The sequence below is a fragment of the Aquila chrysaetos genome, chromosome 13 (assembly GCF_900496995.4).
Source record: "Aquila chrysaetos chrysaetos chromosome 13, bAquChr1.4, whole genome shotgun sequence".
Taxonomy (NCBI): Eukaryota; Metazoa; Chordata; class Aves; order Accipitriformes; family Accipitridae; genus Aquila; species Aquila chrysaetos.
In genome coordinates, this window is record NC_044016.1 from 22,363,566 (window position 1) to 22,383,641 (window position 20,076).

At 39.1% G+C, this 20,076-nt stretch overlaps 1 protein-coding gene across 5 annotated transcripts in view; it reads right to left on the reverse strand.

The window, feature by feature from the left end:
• RASGRP3 (RAS guanyl releasing protein 3) overlaps window positions 1–20,076 on the reverse strand; it is a 65,424-nt gene that overhangs the window by 16,953 nt on the left and 28,395 nt on the right. For all 5 annotated transcript variants that reach the window (XM_030035916.2, XM_030035918.2, XM_030035917.2 and 2 more), the window contains 8 exons: window positions 14,642–14,832; window positions 13,011–13,113; window positions 12,299–12,361; window positions 10,995–11,126; window positions 9,609–9,756; window positions 6,788–6,961; window positions 6,253–6,369; window positions 5,671–5,946 (listed from right to left, as the gene is read on the reverse strand). In XM_030035916.2, the coding sequence (XP_029891776.1) occupies window positions 5,671–5,946; window positions 6,253–6,369; window positions 6,788–6,961; window positions 9,609–9,756; window positions 10,995–11,126; window positions 12,299–12,361; window positions 13,011–13,113; window positions 14,642–14,711 (1,083 nt within the window). In that variant the 5' untranslated portion in view covers window positions 14,712–14,832. The remainder of the gene's footprint in view (window positions 1–5,670; window positions 5,947–6,252; window positions 6,370–6,787; window positions 6,962–9,608; window positions 9,757–10,994; window positions 11,127–12,298; window positions 12,362–13,010; window positions 13,114–14,641; window positions 14,833–20,076) is intronic.

The window sequence follows — 20,076 nt, forward strand, 5'->3', positions numbered from 1 at the left end:
AGCAGGCAGATAGAATTGCTACTGACTAAATGACTGTGACAGAAGGTTATTTTTAGAGAACCTGAAGTGCTGAATTAGTAACAAGCAGGACTAGTGACACCGTAGTGCAGAACCACCTCTAGGAACCACCTTCTTGTAGGCAGAATTTTGTACAATGAGTAAGACGTGAATCGTGCCCTTTCTCAAGACAGGTACACATCCCAGAGCGAACACATAACTTTGGAGGTGTCTGGATTTTGCATTTTTCATTTTGTCTAGCTGTAACACTACGCTGATTTTTGTACTTCGTAATTTGGTTATGGGCACCAGTGAAAGCCTGAGCATCCTGCAGGTTCCTTCACCCAGCTGACATGCTGCTGTCACAGAGGAATGTAAGGACCTGTCCTAAAGATAATGTAGATCCACTAACTGCTGTAACCAATATAATTCATCTGCTTAGTTATTCAGTGACTGTATTCTTTGGTTCCTTGGTGATATAAAATAAGCAGAACTCAGTTGGAGAAATTATATTATCAGGTCAGGCTGGGACTGAAGCAGAATTGCTAGTTCAGAAGGCCTTGCCCTGTTCCCACTAAAGAGCACAGTTTTCTCAGCAGGCCAGATGAGCAGGGTGTGGATTTGGGGATGAAAATGCATTAGTATGTACTTAGCAAGTTTGTATCTCCCCTCCCTGAATTATCTGACCTTATCATCGTAAGCAGCAGTTATAATTTCATGAGGCACAATATGTAAGCACAGAGTGGATAAGGTATTATCTAGTACAGAAGTTTCAAATACTAGTAAAAAAATTATAAGCCTGATGACTGTGCAGTTATATAAGCTTTCATTTTATATTTTATTTACAGTTTTGCTCTGACAGATAAAGTGTAATCAGAGTTTTCCTAGAACAACCTTTACAGCGGGTGGCAGTTTCCATTCTAATTTGACTTTCATTTCTGTCCTGTTTTTCCAAGCAATTTTGCAGGGGATTGAAGAGGGTGGAGGAAGGATCAGAAAGGCAGGGCTTTTTTTTTTGTAAGTGGAACTTACTGAACCGAAGTTAGGGAGGGTGAATTTCAATTTGGTTGTTTAGATATTTCTCATTCTCTTCACTAGACTGTACAAATGACTGGGACTTTCCAGTCATTTGCATACAGTCTCAGAACAGGTTAGATAAATAGCTGTCAAGACCTAAAAATAGTGGGGGGAAAAATGGTGGCACCAAATAAGTTCTAATGCAGTTGGTATAAATACACTGTAGACTAGTTGAGAGACTGAGATCCTCTTCCAATCCACAAAAAGTGATGAAACATTGACCCACAGGCTTTTATTCATGTTGTGAAATAAAAACAATGTGGAAATACTGCATAACAGGTAAGGAAATCCCTTAAGCATCCTTACCAAATGTTAAGTTTTCTAATGATGAGTATGTCATTACAGCTATTATTCCTCTCTGGTGCACTGCCAAGCTCATGCTAGGTCCTCTTTTACTACTTCTACTTCTTAGCTCCAGGTTTCAGATGCCAGGGACTGGTACAGAACCAGGTACAGGGTCAGTGGAGATGGACTGAGTGTGGCCAATAAGGCAGGAAAGGAGGAAGAACCACACAGACTAAGAGTAAGTGTGCACTAAGGTGGGAGTCCATCTTCATGTAACAAGCTCTGCCTCACCAGCTGGTGAGTCATGGTACATTTACTTCTCTTGCCCATATAACCCAGACTCATTTACACATGACCAAGTGAGGACTCGCATCACTAAAGCTCCCCCTCAGCTTTTGCAGTCTCCTATGCCAGCAGGCCTGGCATTTGTCTCACTGCCTTCCATAAAACAAACTTTTGCCTTATTTGTGGCATTTTAACTTCCATGCAAAATATTGGCTTTTTTCAGCTACTTGTTCAAAGCTAAAATTCTGTGAGCTGGAAGCTGATTTTTTATGCTGACAAAAAGATGGGGGGTGGCGGAAAGCAGACTTCCACATTTGTGTGCAGACATCTGAACGTAGAGAGAGCCCCAGCTTTCCCAAATGCTGATCATTCAGCAGGTACCACTGAAACCACAGAGATTTAAGTTCTCTTGTTCATTCACCCTTTAGGTCTATACACACAAGAGCATCTGAAAAATGCCTGTAAAGACCCTTGACCAGGTTACCTGACGTTTACTACCAAGCTCTTGCCCCAACTTTTAAGCCAAGCTCTCACTTCATAGCTCTTAACAGTCTTCCCAAATGTCATAATTTCCAAACCACTTGAAAGGTATTAGCCGCCCCAGAGCAGATAGAGCTCCACCATGGAGGAAAAGAAAGACCAGGGCAAATACCCACGTGCCCACCTAGTCCATGAAATACCCATTTTATCTTTTTGTGCAAGTTGTTGGACTAGCAAACCAGCACCCAGTGATTTACTTGTCAAGCAAGCACAGGCCAGGCTGTTAGCATTTGCTAAGTGTGGTGTAAAAGACAATACTGCAAGGGATGGAGGCCAGGCGAGAGGTTTACACATTGCTTATCAGGACAAAACACCTACTAAAAGCCTGCCTGGATTCAAGGGCTTAATGGGAAAACAGCACAAGTGAACAAATAGGTGGGTCAGCTGATTCACAGGCAGATGAAAAGCACTCTACAGGTTTATATACATTTACTACTTTTGAAAGGGAATTTCTCTAAGTAAGTTAAAGATAACAAAAATTTTTACCATTTACATTAGAGGAAAGACCTAGCAATAAATAGAATAGTTATTTCTTTAGGTTCTGAAAACTGAGGATGACTTTGGCAGCAAGGGAAGCTAAACCTGCTAAAAGACCATTTGCATGTAGCAAGGTCAACTATTTTTAGTCAGCTCTTGTCAGCTTTGGGCTGCAATCCTAGCTTTCTTCTCCTCTTTCTCTGACCCCAGCCTATAATTTAAAGCTTTCTTATTAACAAAAAGATTGACAAAAAGATTTCATCTACTATATAAGCTCATTATTACTGTTTAAGAGACCACTGTAAAAAAAGTACTGTAATGTATTCATATGTACAAATGAGGAGAAAACCTACATACTGGAAGAAAAGTGAGAATACTCATAATATTATGAGATGTACCAAAATTCAGGTCCAGGAACCTCTTGTAGAAATTTGGTTGTATCCTTTCTAAAACCTTTTTCAAAACTCCCACACTATCAAACCTACTTGACTCACAACTACACTTCCAGTGACCACTCTGAAGATAGAATTACCTTCAGAAGGTTTTGGGACACCTACAGCTGTCTACCTAGGATGCCTATGGCTGTCTCCATCGTTACTGAAAGGTACCACCATGGAATCATTCTAACAGGTAAAAAGCAGCACAAGTTAATTTTAACCCATGATCAGATCTGGAATCAACACTGCAGCATGCAGCTTCATTTATTTACAATCAAATTGGCTCAGCTGTAACCAAAATCAACACAGTTATATTAGGAGTTAATACATCAGAACATAGTAAGCAAAAAAGTACTTGTCACGTACTCAATTACTTTTCCTGGTAAATGAAATATACTGAACAAAATATTACGTAGATATAAAAAAAATCCGTATCATTTTGCTAAAAACAAACAAAACAAGGAAAATATTAAAAAATTTGAAAAACAGGTAAAATACATAAACTCAGGTTGATACAATGATGGGAATGAACCTGCTAGGTCTTAGAAAAATTTGAAGCTTTCTGCTCCTTTTGGAAAGCAGGCTGTCACCCAAAAGAGAGAACAGCTAATGAAAATGTCAGCAGTGGTTCAGCTTCCATCTCTCACTTCACGTTGTCTAATTTCTGCCCTTTTGGGCTCAGTTTCTTATTGCTCAGTTCTCTAAAACCTGAGGTTCCACTTCCCCCTACTCACAGCCAAGCTTGTAAGAAAGTATGAACTTTCAGAAATGAGCAGGGAGGGAAAGAGTAGCACGAGATAAGAAAGCAACTCTCAATCCCTACTGAAACAAAACAAGGTAATAAATATCTGCCTTTATAGTCTAATTTTTTAATTAGGTGGGTGTTGCAGTGGGCAATACATGGTCCCTTCTCCTCCTTGTCCCACTAAACGCGATTAAGACTTGTTCCTGGATTGCTCCACACAAAGTGCAATAGGAGAAGGTTCTCCAATTCCCCAAACTTTCCCATTCCTCATTACAGTGAAGCCACAGGTATATCCACACTGTCTTGGTTGCTTCAAACTTAGGCTCATATTTGTCATCCTCCATAGTTGTAAACCCCTGCACCTGATCAGTCCCAGCGTAAATCCAACACAAAATACCACCTCTGCTTAATTTCTAGATATGCACAGTTTTGAGCATTTCAAAGTAAAGCATGAAAGCAAAAAATCCAAAGTTCTTGCCCAATAGCCCTCCAGTTAAGGCATTTACCTAGAACGAGCTAGGTAATGAGAGTCACCTCAAGTCTGTGTGACCTGACTGAGGAAAAGCTGGAATTTGGTTCCCACCTCCCCAGGGAGTAAATTCTGAGAAGTTCATGCTATCCAACAAAATAAACAGTGGAAAAATTCTGAAATCTGCCATAGTTACACACAGGTCTTGCTTACTTGTAAGTTTATTTTTGAAAGAACTTTATTGATTTAAGGACAGCAAAGAGATTCTCTTTCAGTCCGGATTAGAGATCTGAAAGACAAAGTTAAATAACAAGAACAGGAAGAGCATAAAATGATTACATACTAAGAGAGTCCTTTACCTAACATGACATATTTCAGACTACTGTCAGATGAGTAGGTGGCTTTTACTTGCTTGCAACATCAACATTTTATAACAAACAACATTCCTTTTTTCCAAGTATCACAGGTTCAATCTTTAATTCTAAGACATTGGTTTTGCCTGTGACCTGAACAAACTGTGGTGTTGGGCCAAACACTACTGCAGGTAAGATCACTGCTGAAATGACTAAATTTCACTAGGGACAGGATTTGGCCTGATGGTTCAGGCTCCACGCTTCAGTATGTTTTGAAATAAGTGTAGTGTTTATTAAAATTACAGTCATTGTCTACACATCAAAAAGGGGACTGAAAATTAATTCCTTTTAGCATTGTCAGTTGCAACTTTTTTTAAAAAATGTTTTATTCAGTTTTTCTGAAATCTCACTTTCCTTTGGTTTGAAATGGGACATTCAGATCCTTATCTGTAATTTGTGTGTGCAAGTTTCAAACCTCCCCAAATGTAGCCACTGCCAAGGAGTAAGGGATGGGGAAGGAGTAGGGGTTGCAGAGCCTCTTTAAAACCATTCAAGAGCATTTTTATTTACTGGATAGGAAGAGTGCTGTGTTGCACACAAAGCACAGGGGAGCAAGAACAGAGTGACAGCCAAGTTGGAATTTCATTTGTGTGTCCATGTCAACCTGTCACCCAATCTTTGCACAGGAGACGTAAGCCTCAATTCTAAGTAGTCAGAACTTAGTTTTCAGTTCTCCTAACACAAATACAGCCCTCTTTCTGTTGTCCTTAAAATAATTAATTGAAAACAATCCTGTTGCTTCTTCCAGCCATCACACACTACAGTAATGAAACTCTCTTTGACTTTATTCATGCTTCATGTGAACTTGTTTCTGTTTTGTATTCTCTCCCTTTTCTATTACAAAACTGAGATAAAAATGTGCACTTATCTCTATAGATATAACTATTCTTAGTGACATTCAACATCTGAATAATTGAAGTGAATTGAAACATGGTCAATACTTACGGTTAGAAGGTTAATTAAATCCATATTAGGCTCTAAATGATGAGAGGCAGTTTGCAGGGAAACCAATTCACTCAAGGTGATGGAAAGCTGCTGCATTTTCACTATGTTAACTTTGTTCTCATCTACCCAGTCAGGAAAAATGACATGGACAGCAATCAAGTCTTTCAAATGAACTCCTAAAATAGGAATTTTGAAGCCAACACAGTCAGCAAAAGCCTTGCGGTAGTTGCAGTAGTTTCCATTGGAAGAGACCAGCTCTGTCATTTCGTTCCAGTCCTACAAATAGCCAGAGAAGCAAGTCTCCGTGAAAGCATTCATAGCATTTCCTTAATCTGTTTTAAATGAGCACAACTCATGTCAGGGTGTTGACAGTGTTAATTTCCTCTCTGGCACAGGCAATCAAGCAGAGGATCTCCATGAGCTGATCCTTCTCCACCAAAAGGAATGCAACCAAAGTGACTTTTAGGATGACCTGCCATGATCCAAGTAGTGTGCTGGTGAGACACCTGCACTGCAGAACCCATCAGACCTCAGAGAGGTGATGTTCTGCTCAATACATCTATATTGTGGAGCCCACCATACCTTTGTGACTTCTGAAGACAGATGAGAATGAGTTTCTTTCAGGCGAGAAATAGAGCTGTGGCTTAGACCTCCCACAACTGCCATCAGTGTGTTGAAGTTCTGGAGGTGAAGGAGCTTCTGCAGGAGAGATTGATCATGCATAATTAAAAATCAAGGAAATACACGTGGCAGCTATCCAGTGTCACACATGACAAGTGAAAGGAGACAACCTATCACTGCTAATGCAGAAATCACTAAACCAGGGGACATAACAGAATGGTTCAGCATTTCTTTTTTTAATTAGCTTAGCTCCACAAGAAACACACAATAGTGACAGTTGTCAGCCAGAATACAACAAAGAAAAATTATTTTATAGTTATGTCTGTTAGTTAAAAAATGCAGACATACTACACCTGAACAAATAACCTGCAGTGGTGTTGAACAGGCTGTTCACTGAGGAAACAGCGCAAAGAGCATCCAGTTCATTTGTTTACTGCAATCTCTATTTGTATTATTGCTTTATACTGAAGGAAAAAGACTCATATGCAAGACTTACCTGTGCAACATTGATAAACTTTGTGATTACTTCTGCCCTTTGCTGAGGTGTTGGTTTGCTGAGAACCATGAGCTGGACCCATTTGGAGATACCATTAAATAAAGCAATAGATCTCTCCAAAGTAGGATTGTTCTCCAAGCACCCATGGATCACATAGCTTTGGTAGTCTGTGAACTAACAGAGGAAAGGCATTTTCAGTAAAACGGTGGACAACTTAAGAATCAAATTGAAGCTTTGATATTTTTTTTCCTTTTAAAGCTCCTCTTGTTTAGAAAGTGACCAAGTCTCAGGGTCAGCAGACCCTGCTGCACATCAATTCTTTCTTAAAATTTTGTTGTTGTTGGGGTTTTTTTATTACTTAAATGTCAACATAAAACTTCAGTGTTTGTGTGTTAGATAATACAGTAGCACGCATGATGAGCATGGTTACTACTTCCAGGGAATTATCTTTCCCATAATTTACTCAACACTTACAACTTTTAATTCTGTGTAGTTTCAATTGACATCCTCATGGCATGATAGTTTATAGGAATTATCTAGTGCTACAAGCAAGAAGCATGTAAATAAGAGCTTTCATCCCACTCCAATATCCTGACCAACTGCATTGTTGATGTAAAGAGGGAAATCTTGGCCCCACTGAAATCAATAGGAGCTCTGTCACTCTTCACAGGAGCTTGAACTGCATCCCAAGAAGCTAACTATGAACTCATTTTCTTCCTCCTATGTCAAAAAAATTCTGTAGCACAAGGACCTACTTCTGCTAAATCTTGCTTCTTTTGATGTTATTGTTCAGTCCTTGTATGTTCATGGACATAGTTCTACATGGGAGAGCTACTGCTCCCAAGAATTAGATTTCCCTAAATGTTTGGAAAGCATTTTTGAGCTGTCCCTTTAAGATGGATTTTCAGAAGCTTATGACATAACTTTAGCTTGTGCAGGGAGCTGATAGCAACGCCAGCCAACATGGGTTTCTTGGTCTTAGCTGATCAAAAATTGCCTGCTAGAAGGCCATATGATGGCATATGCTCTTACACAGCAGATGCTCATTTCAGAGATGCAGATAAATAGTATCTCAGTGTTCAGACACTTTTAAATATTTCCTGTTGTGATTAACGCTGCCTTTCCTTCTCCCCCACATTTTTTAAAATAGGTAAAACCAAAGACAGGATTCAGACTAATCATCTTTTACAATTACATAGCTTTGAGATAATGCTTTTGTCTACCTTGCAAAAATAAGTGGCACTCTTACATTACTGAACAGTTTACAGCAAATCACCTGGTCTCACTGACATCTCCAAATAAATGCTAGTTGTTTCTCTGTAGCACTTCTCAATTGTTCTTTAAATTAGATTAGTGATCCTGGGTTCCTTTCTCAATCTCTATGTTTTGAGGTGTGCCCTTCACTTTATTTCCTGGAAATGTACCATTCTCACAACTTTTTGGTTACCATTCTCATATAAACAAACAACACATCTTTCAAACCTCTTCATTGCATTACAGGATAGTATAAGATTAATTAACTCTAACTGGTTGCAGAGAAACATCTGAGATATAGCAAAATTCAAGCCAACAAATTAACAGACAAATTAGAAACAGCAAGGAAAAAAATAAAATTCATTGCAGGTCTGAGTTTTTTTTTCTGGAATTCGCAAAGGCATTAAAATATATCTTAAGTCTACTTAGAAATATATCCTTTTTTTCTTGTCCCTCCCTCTTTGAGGTTAGCATTGCACAGATCACAGTAGGGTGTTTTCCCATGATTTGAAGTCTAGAGTAATAAACCTTTGAACATTATTAAATGACGTCAAAAGTGATTCTATTTAGACTGGTCTCAGCTCCTCATTGATGTCTTTTTCCTTCCCCTCTTGAAACAAACAAAAAACTTCATATATTTTTCTTATTTTTGGAGTTTGATTACTTTCATGCTCCTAAACACTCTTTTAAGTGTCTCATTTTTTTGCTTCAGAGAACTTGTCATCTTGAGAACTTACTGCTTCCATTTGCCACCAGATACAGTGGCATCATGTGACCTTTTCATATGGATATTTGCCAGCGAAATCAGCATTTCTTTTGGCATTTGGGTTACTCATTTGTTTTGCTTTAGCTTCTACTTTCATTTTCATCCATTTTTGCCTCTTGTTCATGTACAATCCTGTGTGAAAAGAAGCAATTGTATCTAAATTTTCCCCAGTGCCAATATGCGAGAAGGAGGAAAGAGAAGTTGTGCCGTCTGTGCTCTCGGAGGTTTTTCAAGACCCAGCTGGCTAAGTCCCTGAGGAACATGATCTATCTTGGAGCTGAACCTGCTTTGGGCAGGGGGTTGGCCTAGAGGCCTCCTGAGATCCCTTCCAACCTGAATTATCTTCTGATCCTGAGTTGGCAAATGAAAGGACGGTTTCTGAAGAGGTGGTTGGGAGTGAAGAGAGACTACAGAAGGACTATATCTTTTTCAGTCTTGCAAAGACTCTGATGTTTCCTGAAAAGTAATTAACTATTTTCCTCAGAGGAAAAAAAAAACAACTGACGATTTTGAACAATAATATTAGTTTAATCAATTGCTGCAACACATGGCTGCAGTAGCTTTTAGCAGTAATTTTTGCCCAGAAGTTCTCCACAGAATTAACTTCTGTGACTAAAAGCATCAATCATGAAAAAAATCAAGGAAGTGCTGGTGCAGCCATGGCTATGTACATCATATGAAGGATTATAAAGATTTACTACACTGAAATGTGGAGGGAAAAAAGTCATAAATGTTAAACCATATGAATGCTCTTTAAGGACAGGCTCCTAATTGCAAGTGACAAAGTTGTAGACTTCTTACAGAAATTCTCCTAAAAGATTTATGCTCCAGAAAAGTGAGATGTTCAGCTAGCTCAATGGGCTCCAGATGGTCAAACAGCAGGCAGGCTTTTCCCTTCTTGGAAATCCTCTTCCTCTGTGTAACTCTCCTCATCCAGTCATAGGAAGGACTGCAACAGAAAAAGGTACAATTCTCATTTCTGTTTGGGTACATGCGAGTGTAGCCCACAGTTTTGTACCAAGAGACAGATTATGAGTTTTCTGATCTGTGACATCCAGCACATAAACACTCAGAGTAAGACCCACTCAGGTGCATAACAGAAGAGTTTTGGAGGTGCTTCTGCAAATGATAAATAATAGCAGGTTTCTATCCGAACAAAAGGACAACGTACTGTTCTCTGTGATAGAAGAAGCCATACTTAAAAAATGCCTTGGGAATATAAGAAGAACAGGTCACACCAAATTCTGATACAGAATTAAAAAATATTTGAATAACGTCAAGGGTTAATTTTTATTCTGTAAGACCACATTTCCATGAAATAATGGGACAGCAGAAACAATTAAACAGCTAACAAAACAGTAAGACAAGGGTGGACAAAAAGACAAATCATCTGCTTGCAAGCAATGGAATAATTCCTACCCATATACCGTAAAAGCACTTCAGAGAGCAGAAAGAGGTTGCTAACAATATTTTAAAATGAAGATTTAAGATACAATATTCATATGATTTCACCGGTACTGTTCTTGCAGGAAGTCTTGCAACCTTCACTGAGATTAGTAGTGCTGTCCTTCCAGGTTACTATGACATTTTTAAATAAGGAAAAGTCACTATGCATGTGCCATATTTTAGAAGAAAATCTACAATATCAGGTGAGATACAAGAGCCTCTGGTGATGTTTAAAAGGTAACTTTCATTTCAGCTTGTCAAGGAAATAGTAGTGTAATCATTTTGACGGAATAAAACTACAAACATGAATGCTAAAGATTATCCAGTTAAATCATAGAAAAGAAGTACACAGAAAGCCAGTAGATAAAATTAACAGGTTACTGATGAAAGAACAAAAAATCTTCCATGAGAAAATGCAAGATTTACACAACATACCAGTCACTGCATTGCTTGTCATGCTGTATGAAGAATCATAGGAAAAAAGTAATATTAATCACTTAATTGGCACTAGCTTTTAAAAACTTACATACAGCTAAGAATCTTCTCTTCACTGTGACACTACAACTAGAATTTCAAATTTTTAGTAACTTCAAATTTAGAAGACAATATAATCTTATTGTAACTGCTTTTTTGCTCTCTGAAGATCAAGACGGCCCTTAATATTTTTATATTTTGCACAGAACTAGAATTCTGCTGTTACAGAGACAGAGAGAAAGATGTTGAAGCTCGTAACATCCTTACATGCTGGAGATATCAATGAGATGCATGTGATCCTCATATCCAAGCTGCATGGCTACTTCTCGAAACTCTTCAGTCAAACGAATCAGCCCAAGATCCAAGTTAAACTCTGCAGGAAATTCCAAAATCCAGTATCTGAAATCCACAGACAGTGGTTCAGAGATAATCAGGGATTCATGTGTAACATTCAGTGGCTGCATATATATACTCACATTTTATTCAATAGGACTTATAAGTATTTCAGACCCAATGGCTTTTGGGCAGAGATGGTGGACTACCCCAACTTGTTGCTGCTGTGATTATCTGCGACACTGAAGTGGCAAAAGCCACAGGAGTTAATCTCCTTTGGTTAACTCACCACAGCACAACACAGCAGCATTCTATTGAAATGTGAAATTAAAGTGATGCCTCAGGTGACACACACAAAAGGCACATACATGTGTCCTGACTCATGCTGCCAGGACACCCAAATGACACTTGCACTTATCCCTTTCCTAAGTGAGACACTTTATCTGCTCAGAAAAGATTTTTCAAAGAAAATGAAAATCTTAATTTGAATGGCAGTTCTACCACGATAACCATGTAAATGAGATGTCTCCTCTGTTATTTAAGGGGGTATGGAAAAGGCTTTGTAAGTCCTGCTTTCAATACCTCCCTCCCTTTCTTCACAGTGATACAACTTAGACCAGAGGAAGAAAGATAAAGTGTTTGTCTGAGGGAAGTGGGTTATATCATGTTAGCTTAAAAATTGATGCTTTCTCTTTTACAGAGAGATGTTCCTACACAAGCACAGCCCAATACATGAAAGCTTTCCCAAGAAACAAGGTAAGAGACAGTTGTTGCAAGGATCAGACATACTCGACTGGTAATAGCTTTGGCATCACTAACACATTGCTGTCATCATAAATTATGTAGGGATTGTATGAACTGAAGCTGACAGCCCAGAGACAATCTTCCTCTACCACACTAGATTACATCTTGAAGCAAAATATGTCTCCTCTGTGTGGCACCGAATTAGTCTCCCTCTAAGAGATGTCACACTCAAATACCAGGTAAATCATAGCGCAAGTTTTCAATCAGCATTTTAGCTCAATGCATTTAAATGTCTTAAATGCTGGATGGCTCAACTTAAATGATTGTTTTCAAAGCACAGAAATTCCACTACGGACTGGAGATCAAGTAAAAAAAACCAAACCCCCAAACTTATATTTCCATGGTTTAGTTTTAATCTTTACAAAAAGAAATTACATTGATAGTATTCCCAGAAGCATAAAACCAAAACTCTAGAGGACCAGAAGCATGCTTACCTCATGAAATAGCAGATTTTTAATCTGAATTCATTGCAGTTCTCCCCATTGGCATCTCTATATGTATGCTAGTTAAAGAAAGCTTTGTGTGCCTGGATTCAGTAATGTTGTTTTTAATCTACAGAAGACTCTGACACTGCACCAGCTGAATAAAAAGCAGTATCAAACTTTTCTTCTAGAGGTAACCACAGTATGCTCTGATATTTCATTGACTTTCACAGCATCTTAGGGGACAAAGACCAATTCCTGGCTGCCAATTTGTTTTTCGCACTAGCAAAAATGCCTCTATTACACCATTCTGAATATTCTGCTGAACAGTGTCTTGCCAGCTTTGGCTAACCAAATATGATAATACTTATGATTACTGAATTCTTTAAGAGGTATAAATGACATGTAGGTGCTTAGCTGGAACTGAAAGTTCATAGTAGTCAAAGGCCAGCCTGCCGTGATACATTTGAAAAGTTACCTTGGCCACATACTTCCACTTATTCAAAGTTAATGCAAAGTATGCCCCAGTATGCTTGTACATATGGAAAAAATTCCACAAGCAGTAGCATAAAGTAGCTCACAGAATTCCATCTTTTAGGTTGAAAAAAATTCACCTCTAAACCTTGTTTGTCACTAATTAATTGACACATTTTTACATGCAGTTACAGAAACAATCTGCTTTTGATATTGTAATGTCAATTTGCAAGACATTGTGAAAGGATATGTGGACAGAAGCTTGCCAGCCAGCTCTGTGGAAGGCAGATACCACCGGTGCATTAAAAGAAAGGTTCTTGGCAAATGGCTGGAGCACCGATTTCCTTTGTCGTCTGCAAAAGAGAAACAATGAGTTAACCACACTATTCATGAACAGAGAGGAGCTTTTATTCTTCAAGCTGAGTCACATAGAAAGGATCAAAAGTGGAAATATTGGCTCATTATCTACCAAATAGGTAGGAAACAAAACCAAAGCACAAAACCCCGCTCCTTTAACGACAATATTGCTAGATTGCAGTGCTCGGTATTTAAAGGCAAAAAACCCCAAACCAGTGTAGATAACGGGCCATAGCTAAAAAAATGGGTCATGGACAGCACTATGCTAAACATTATACGAAAAGACTGCCAGTCATCCAAAGAACAAATCCAAAATTAGTCCACCAAAAGATTGGGAGATGATTTATGTACAACCACTGCCAATATTTGTTTTATTGCAGCTTTATTGTTTTATGTTAACAATTGGATTGTTAAAAAAGGGATCTGCCTCAAGGAATTCAATGTGAAAGCAACACCTCACATCTGTGCCCAGGGTTCCATCTCCAGCTGCCTTACAGACCCATTTGCAATGTAGCCGCTGAGACTGCAGAAAGAGTTATTCCCTGGCAGGCTGGCTGCCCATCAGTCTTCCTCAACATCTGCAATCTTAGATTATTCTCTGTCTGTCACTCTTTTAAAAGACAGCAGACGATATGCATGTATGAAACGGGAATGACACATGGACTACACTTGTCAAGAGAGTGTGTATACAAGGAAGAGAGGCATGATTTCCAACAGACAACAAGTATATGAGCTCTGCTAATACTTCCATTAGGTTTTAGAACAACAGGTTTGATGGTGGTCTACAGAAATGGATATATGGGAATTCACTACAGTCAGTAGCAAGATCTGTCTGTCCCTCAATTATTTAATAGTCTCTCACCTTTAGATACTTTTTTCTCTCCACATGGGAAAAAAAATTAATACCTCATTCCAATCAAAAGCTGTCCTGCATTTCAAGAGAATCGAAATGTAGCTTTGTGAATTAAGGCCCCATTTCAAAGCATTTAAGCCTATCCATGAACTCATCTGACTGCAATGTGACACGTCATGATTAATGGTGTTATGGATCAAAGTCTATTTCATCACTTCTTTCCCTCAGACCTGGTACATCACATTTTAATAAAAGTAAAAAGATTACATGAGCCTTAAGTCATATTCTTGCCAATTATTGCATGATGATTTGGAAAACCTTTCAAAAAAATGACTGGTCAGAAATGCAGCTGTGTAACCACTCAAGACAAAGATCAATGCCAGAAATAACTCCCTGAGTAATTCAACTAAACACTTCTCTTGGTGAAGGCCAGCATTTTAAAAACCACTATACCCACCATTTTGCATTATCTGTATTAATAAAATTTAATACAGTATGCATGTGATTAAAATTCTGGCCTGTGTGATTCTGGGCCAAAATGAAACATGGAAAATTTTACAGAGCAGAAATGTTGTTTGTCAAGGGAAAGACTGGCTAAATCAGAGAACAGCAGGGGTTATATTATAAGATGAATTTCAAGAACAGTAAAGTAAAATATTGAAAAAGCGTACCAAACATTTCAATACAAGTGTTCAAAAGCTCATCTAATGTTGCAGCCTTCCCAAGTGTGTTTGACCCCATTGTCCTTTAAGCGTTGTCAAAAAATAAGAGACATTTTCACCATGCAGAAGGATGTTTCTTCAGTTGCTCAGTTTTTCACTTTATTGTTGGTTGCAGTCTTAGCTGGACTTCAAGGAAAAATCTGAAGAAAGTAAAAGAAATCATAATCATATGACTATATGGAAGACTTACCAGGATGCAATGTTTACAGTTCAACTCATCTTTTCTATAAACTGTTTTTTCACCACACAATAAAGAGAATGTGAAAGACTGCTGTAAGCTTTCCCTACATTCCAGCTTGTGTCTTTAAGTGTTGTCTAATTGTTTGTCCACCAGCACAAAATAAATCCACAGCTAGGGTCATAAAACAGAAACCAGATGGTAAATGAGGATATGCATGTACAATGACGCACATTTTGTTCAGGTCATTTTATTTACACTTGATAAGTCACTTTTTGTTAATAACCCTGCTTTTATGTTTTTAAACATAACCATTTTTTTCCCCTAAGCTTACCAGTTCATAGTAATGCTAATGGTCTTAATTGGCACAGACCACATAAAATGTTTAATTAAGTTCATAGCAAACATTAAACTAGGAGGCAGTTTTTCAGAGAACCTTAAGATCAGTCCCTACAGCTTTGTTAAATAAATCTTCTCACAGTAGCTGAACACTCACAGAAAGCTGAACACATACAGAAACCTCTAAATTGTACCATACATCTACTATGCATTCAATTATCAAACATCCATTTACCTGAAGATGCACAAAATACCCTGTTACAAGCTTTCAGAAATAATTTTACAGGTTATATTTAAAGAACAGAAGAAATCAGTATTTTATTGTCTATCTGTGACTAAGCCCCACTACTGCCTGACCGTAACAAGTGTTTGAAATGTGACAAACAATAACAAAGTACATCCAGAAACTTTTCTAGAAAAAAAGCCAGGAGTAGAGCTACAACAATCCTTGAAGCAAAACAACGCAGGAATTTGGGAAATTTCTTTTCAGAAGTTGTTGCATGTAACATAACCTTTTAATGTTGGTCATGCAAAGCACTGATGAACTATATGCCTGCTTTAATTCACCCACAAATACCGTGTTTTTCAAACCTACCACATCACAGACCTTGTACTGCACACTCAGTCCTGGTGGGACTGGCATCCTTCACCCTTTTTAGTAACCCACCCTGCCCGGCTCCCAAATGCCACTATTACAACGAGCACAAGAGTGCTCTGAGCCAGGTCCCTGTGAGCTTGCAGCCCTTCAGACATCACCGTGGGCCAGCCACCCAAGGGACACCAGGCAGTGGCAGCTTTGCTGGCCCTGCTGGTGCTACCTCAGCCAGCCAGCTCACATGCATGGCGCAGGCAGGTATGCTCCTTTCTCAGCAAAATGCAGGGCCAATGTATCCTGACACAACTCCCACTTCCTAGAAAGAGAAGAAAATGCTGCTCGTGCAGGCTAGGTCTGCACTATTGAACTGACCATGCCCAGACCGGCTCCCAGGTGCAAAGGCCAGCTAGCAGAGGTTGGCCTGTAATCTACATCAGTGAAGTATCTCAACCTCCCAAACAGGGTTGGCATGTGCAAGCTGCTCATTGCTGGCCTATGCTAACTCCCACCTGCACCTCAGATCCACTTAGGAGACCACTGACTGGTTAGGGACCTTCTAGCAGCAAGGCACATTGCATCCCAGCACCTGGAAAAGTGTCCCGCACTGGATAATTCTCTATAGACCTGGCTTCAGAGTCCTGTGGTCCCCAGGCTGCTTTAAGCATACAGCAGTGTTTTGCTTGGAAGACCTTCAAAATGTACCGTTCAGCCAGAGATACTATTACCTTTAGATGGGTGCCTACAGCCAGGTTCTTTCCAGTCCCAGCCAAAAAAGGATTTAGACATGACACACTTTTCCCTGAAGCTGAGAGAAGAAGCCTGCAGGAAATAAGCACAGCTCACTGAGTTTCTATATGTCAGTGCACACACAATGCTGCAGCAGCCCAGGTCAGCCAACAGGAAACATGAGCAGAGAGATACAAGCATGAGTCCTGCTCTGCCAGTGCCTTCCTCCTAGCTGGAAGAAAGCACTTTCCTCTGAGTTTGGTAGTGTAGAACCCCCTCTTGAAGGCACACAGATCTGTTTTTCCAGGAGTCGAGCAGAGCTATTTGCAACAAATTGGGGGAAAACTAGTCCTTTCACACAACAGTAAGTAGTCAGAGCACTCACCTAAGAAAAAGGGGAAGGTGGGTACACAGTGGTCCTTGGCTTTGAAGCCTTGCTTGACATTGTAGCAGAAGGCGTCCTAACAGTTAGGTCTGGGTCTAGGCTGGGTAGCCTCAACCCTTCCTGCTATAGCTGTGTCATTGCACAAAAACCGAAGCTGTCCAAAGTGGACCAGAGAGAACACAGGGAGGTAACGTGGCTCTCTGACCTGCTGGTCAGGCCACACTTGAGCCAGGGTTGCCCTAGGTTCAGTCTTTCTTTCCAAGACTGTTTATGTATTTAAAGGAAAAAACCCAAAAAGTAGAGCATTTGCTTGGTTTACTTGCTTTGAGAATTAGCCAGCAGCTGAGCAGTGTTTTTCAAGATCATAACTTTGTACTTTGGCACCTAACTTTTGCTAGAATCCCACTTTGGGCATGTTTGTCCTTTTTGACTACCCCAAAGTCCTTCCCTAAGTGCTTAAATTACTGGCTTGTTTTTTTTAGAGAGCCAGCTATCTCGTTCTTCCAACTTCATCTGACTTAGTATTTTTTTTCAAGAGAAGAAAAATAAAATAAATTTTACACTGGCTATTTCAAAATATTTTTTAGTCAGCTCTTTAAAATATAGAATTGAGAAAAGCTATTGCATTTTCTGCCTATCCATTGAAAACTGCTAAGCATGAAATGTAGGAGGGGAAGAGATTTGATCCACCTTTTCAGTTTTGTTAGTGTTACCATCCTCTATAATATATAGCACAGGAGAGTATAATTCCTATCTTCTGTTGGCAACAATTAAGGCAGCCATATAGTAATCAGTAAATAATTCTCCATGTAAAATTGCAGGATTTTTTTTAATTACATGACACTACTTAACCTGTAGATACCTAGATCCTGATGTTAGACTACCATCCCCCCAAACAGCCTATCTGACCACTAAATGGCTTTATTCTCATAATGCTTCTAAAAGAAGAATAAAACATTTCCACTGGAGGAAGAAGTGGCTGACTGGGGCTAAGCCACATATCCGCAGCTGATCCAAAACCTGATATCACATCTCTTGACTGCAGACTCCAACAACCACAACCATTACATCATTAAGCACTGCTGTTCTACTAGAACAATAAACATCTTGTCTATATCATGCCACAATGGTATCCAACCACACCAACACCTCTAGAGATGGATGAGTAAAATACAACTATGAATTTTGTCTACATAAATTAAATAAATTATATTTTGATAGTCAATGGCTCAACACGAGAAGCACAAAAAATCATACATGTAATAATACATTTATATTATATATATAAATGTATAATAATGTGTATATAAAAATGTATCATATATGTACATAATACACATATATAATACATGTAAAGAGTTAAAAACTTTGAAGGAAGTGGTTACAAAAAATTGATTGCCAAAGGTGCAGTTGGACTTCCAAATAAAGATAACCTAGAGAATCTCTGCCCCCAGATACTTCCTAATGTAACTCTGAGACATCTCATTGTCATCCAGCTGTTTCAGGATTCAGGAAAGCTGAATAAGAAAAACAGAGCTCACCCAATGAGATGACACAGTTAGTGAATGACTGCCTACTACACTGAAACTAAAAAAAATATATTTTTGCCTTATAATGAAATTATAAATCCTATTGGGTTTACTGTGGTTAACAGAGGTCATTAAGGACACAAGGAGGCACACAATCCTCCACAGCTATCCATTCTCATTTCTTAATCAGGTCACTTGAAATGACAGACTCCGCTACGAGTGTTGCTGGGAACCTGCCACATGCCGGGAAGGGACTTCAGGGCAATAGTCAGGAATGGGTGAAGGATGGTAGGAAAATGATCAATATAAGCCTTAGTGTTCCCTCAAAGCTTACAGCTTTGTCTAAAGGACCCCCTTCATTTAGGTAATAGATACAACCATAATATTCCTATGAACCAAGTCAAGGTATCAGGCATGTCATGCTTTATTTCATGACATTTTACCATTATGGGATGCACATTTCCTACTTAGGGGGAAAGCAGAAACATCTGCAGTGATGTGCCCAGAGGTAAGAAGTCCCTGATGGACTGAACTACAGGATACAGAGTCCCTTCCAAGTCTTGCTTTCACTCTGACCGCCACATGCATACAATTACTTTAAGCAGATGGCTTTCCTTAGCACAGTGCAGTGTAATTGCATTTTGTGTTCAACATTTTGGGAGTCTTGAGATGGCACTGTTGTGGACTGTCTTGATAGATGTATTTAAAACCAGTGTGTAAGCTGTGAGCTCCTGAGACAGATGTGGTCAGGTGTAATACATTAGATTTTAAAAGAAACTGGATACCCTGCCAGTAAACTTGTGGTCTTATGCAAAAGAATAAAATGGTGAGAACAGAGTGAGGCAGCATGGAGTCAAGTTTTCAGTGTTGGCTACCGTCGTTAGTAAAACCAAAAGACATCATTTTTACTGCTGGAGGCTACTAAGGGGAGGTCCACACCTACAAGTTACAGCAGTTTAACTAATATTAAAATGTCAAGCCAGCACAAATCCCTGCGTGTGCACTTTCACACGGATTTCAAGCAAGTTATATTGGTTACAGGTGCAAGCTAAACCAATAAGTTGGGTTTAAATAGGATTAAATTTGACATACAGAGTAATATTTATTTAGCTAAATGAAATTTAAACAGCTTTTTAGCTAAGCCAAAGTAAATGTATGTGTAGCATTTTCCCCATTAATTAAAAGTGGGCTATTTTCCTTCTACTTAGGGACAATAAACAGAGTCACATGCAAACAGATCAACTTTGACACACATGCACCTCTATGGATCTCAGTTTATCCATAAACTTTCCAGAGGCCTGCACACAGGAGAGTCATATTCTTTACAAGATTAGGACATTCTTGGCAGTTTAAGCAAGCCAGACCTCCCCTCGTCTCCCCCTCTTCCAAGCCTCCACAACACAACACTTAATGCTTGCATTAAACAGCTTCCACCTGTCTGCTGGAGAAAGAGTGCTAAATGCAAGCAGCTGAACAGGGAAATAGAATCAGTAGCAGTATGCAGAAAAAGAAGCCAAGAAGAAATTGAGAGCCTCATGAGAAGGTTTAAGGGTAACTTCCCTTGCTACACCTTTTTCCTTTATCCTGTCTTGCTTGTGTCTAGGACAAGCTCTCCAGGACAGAGTTCATCTG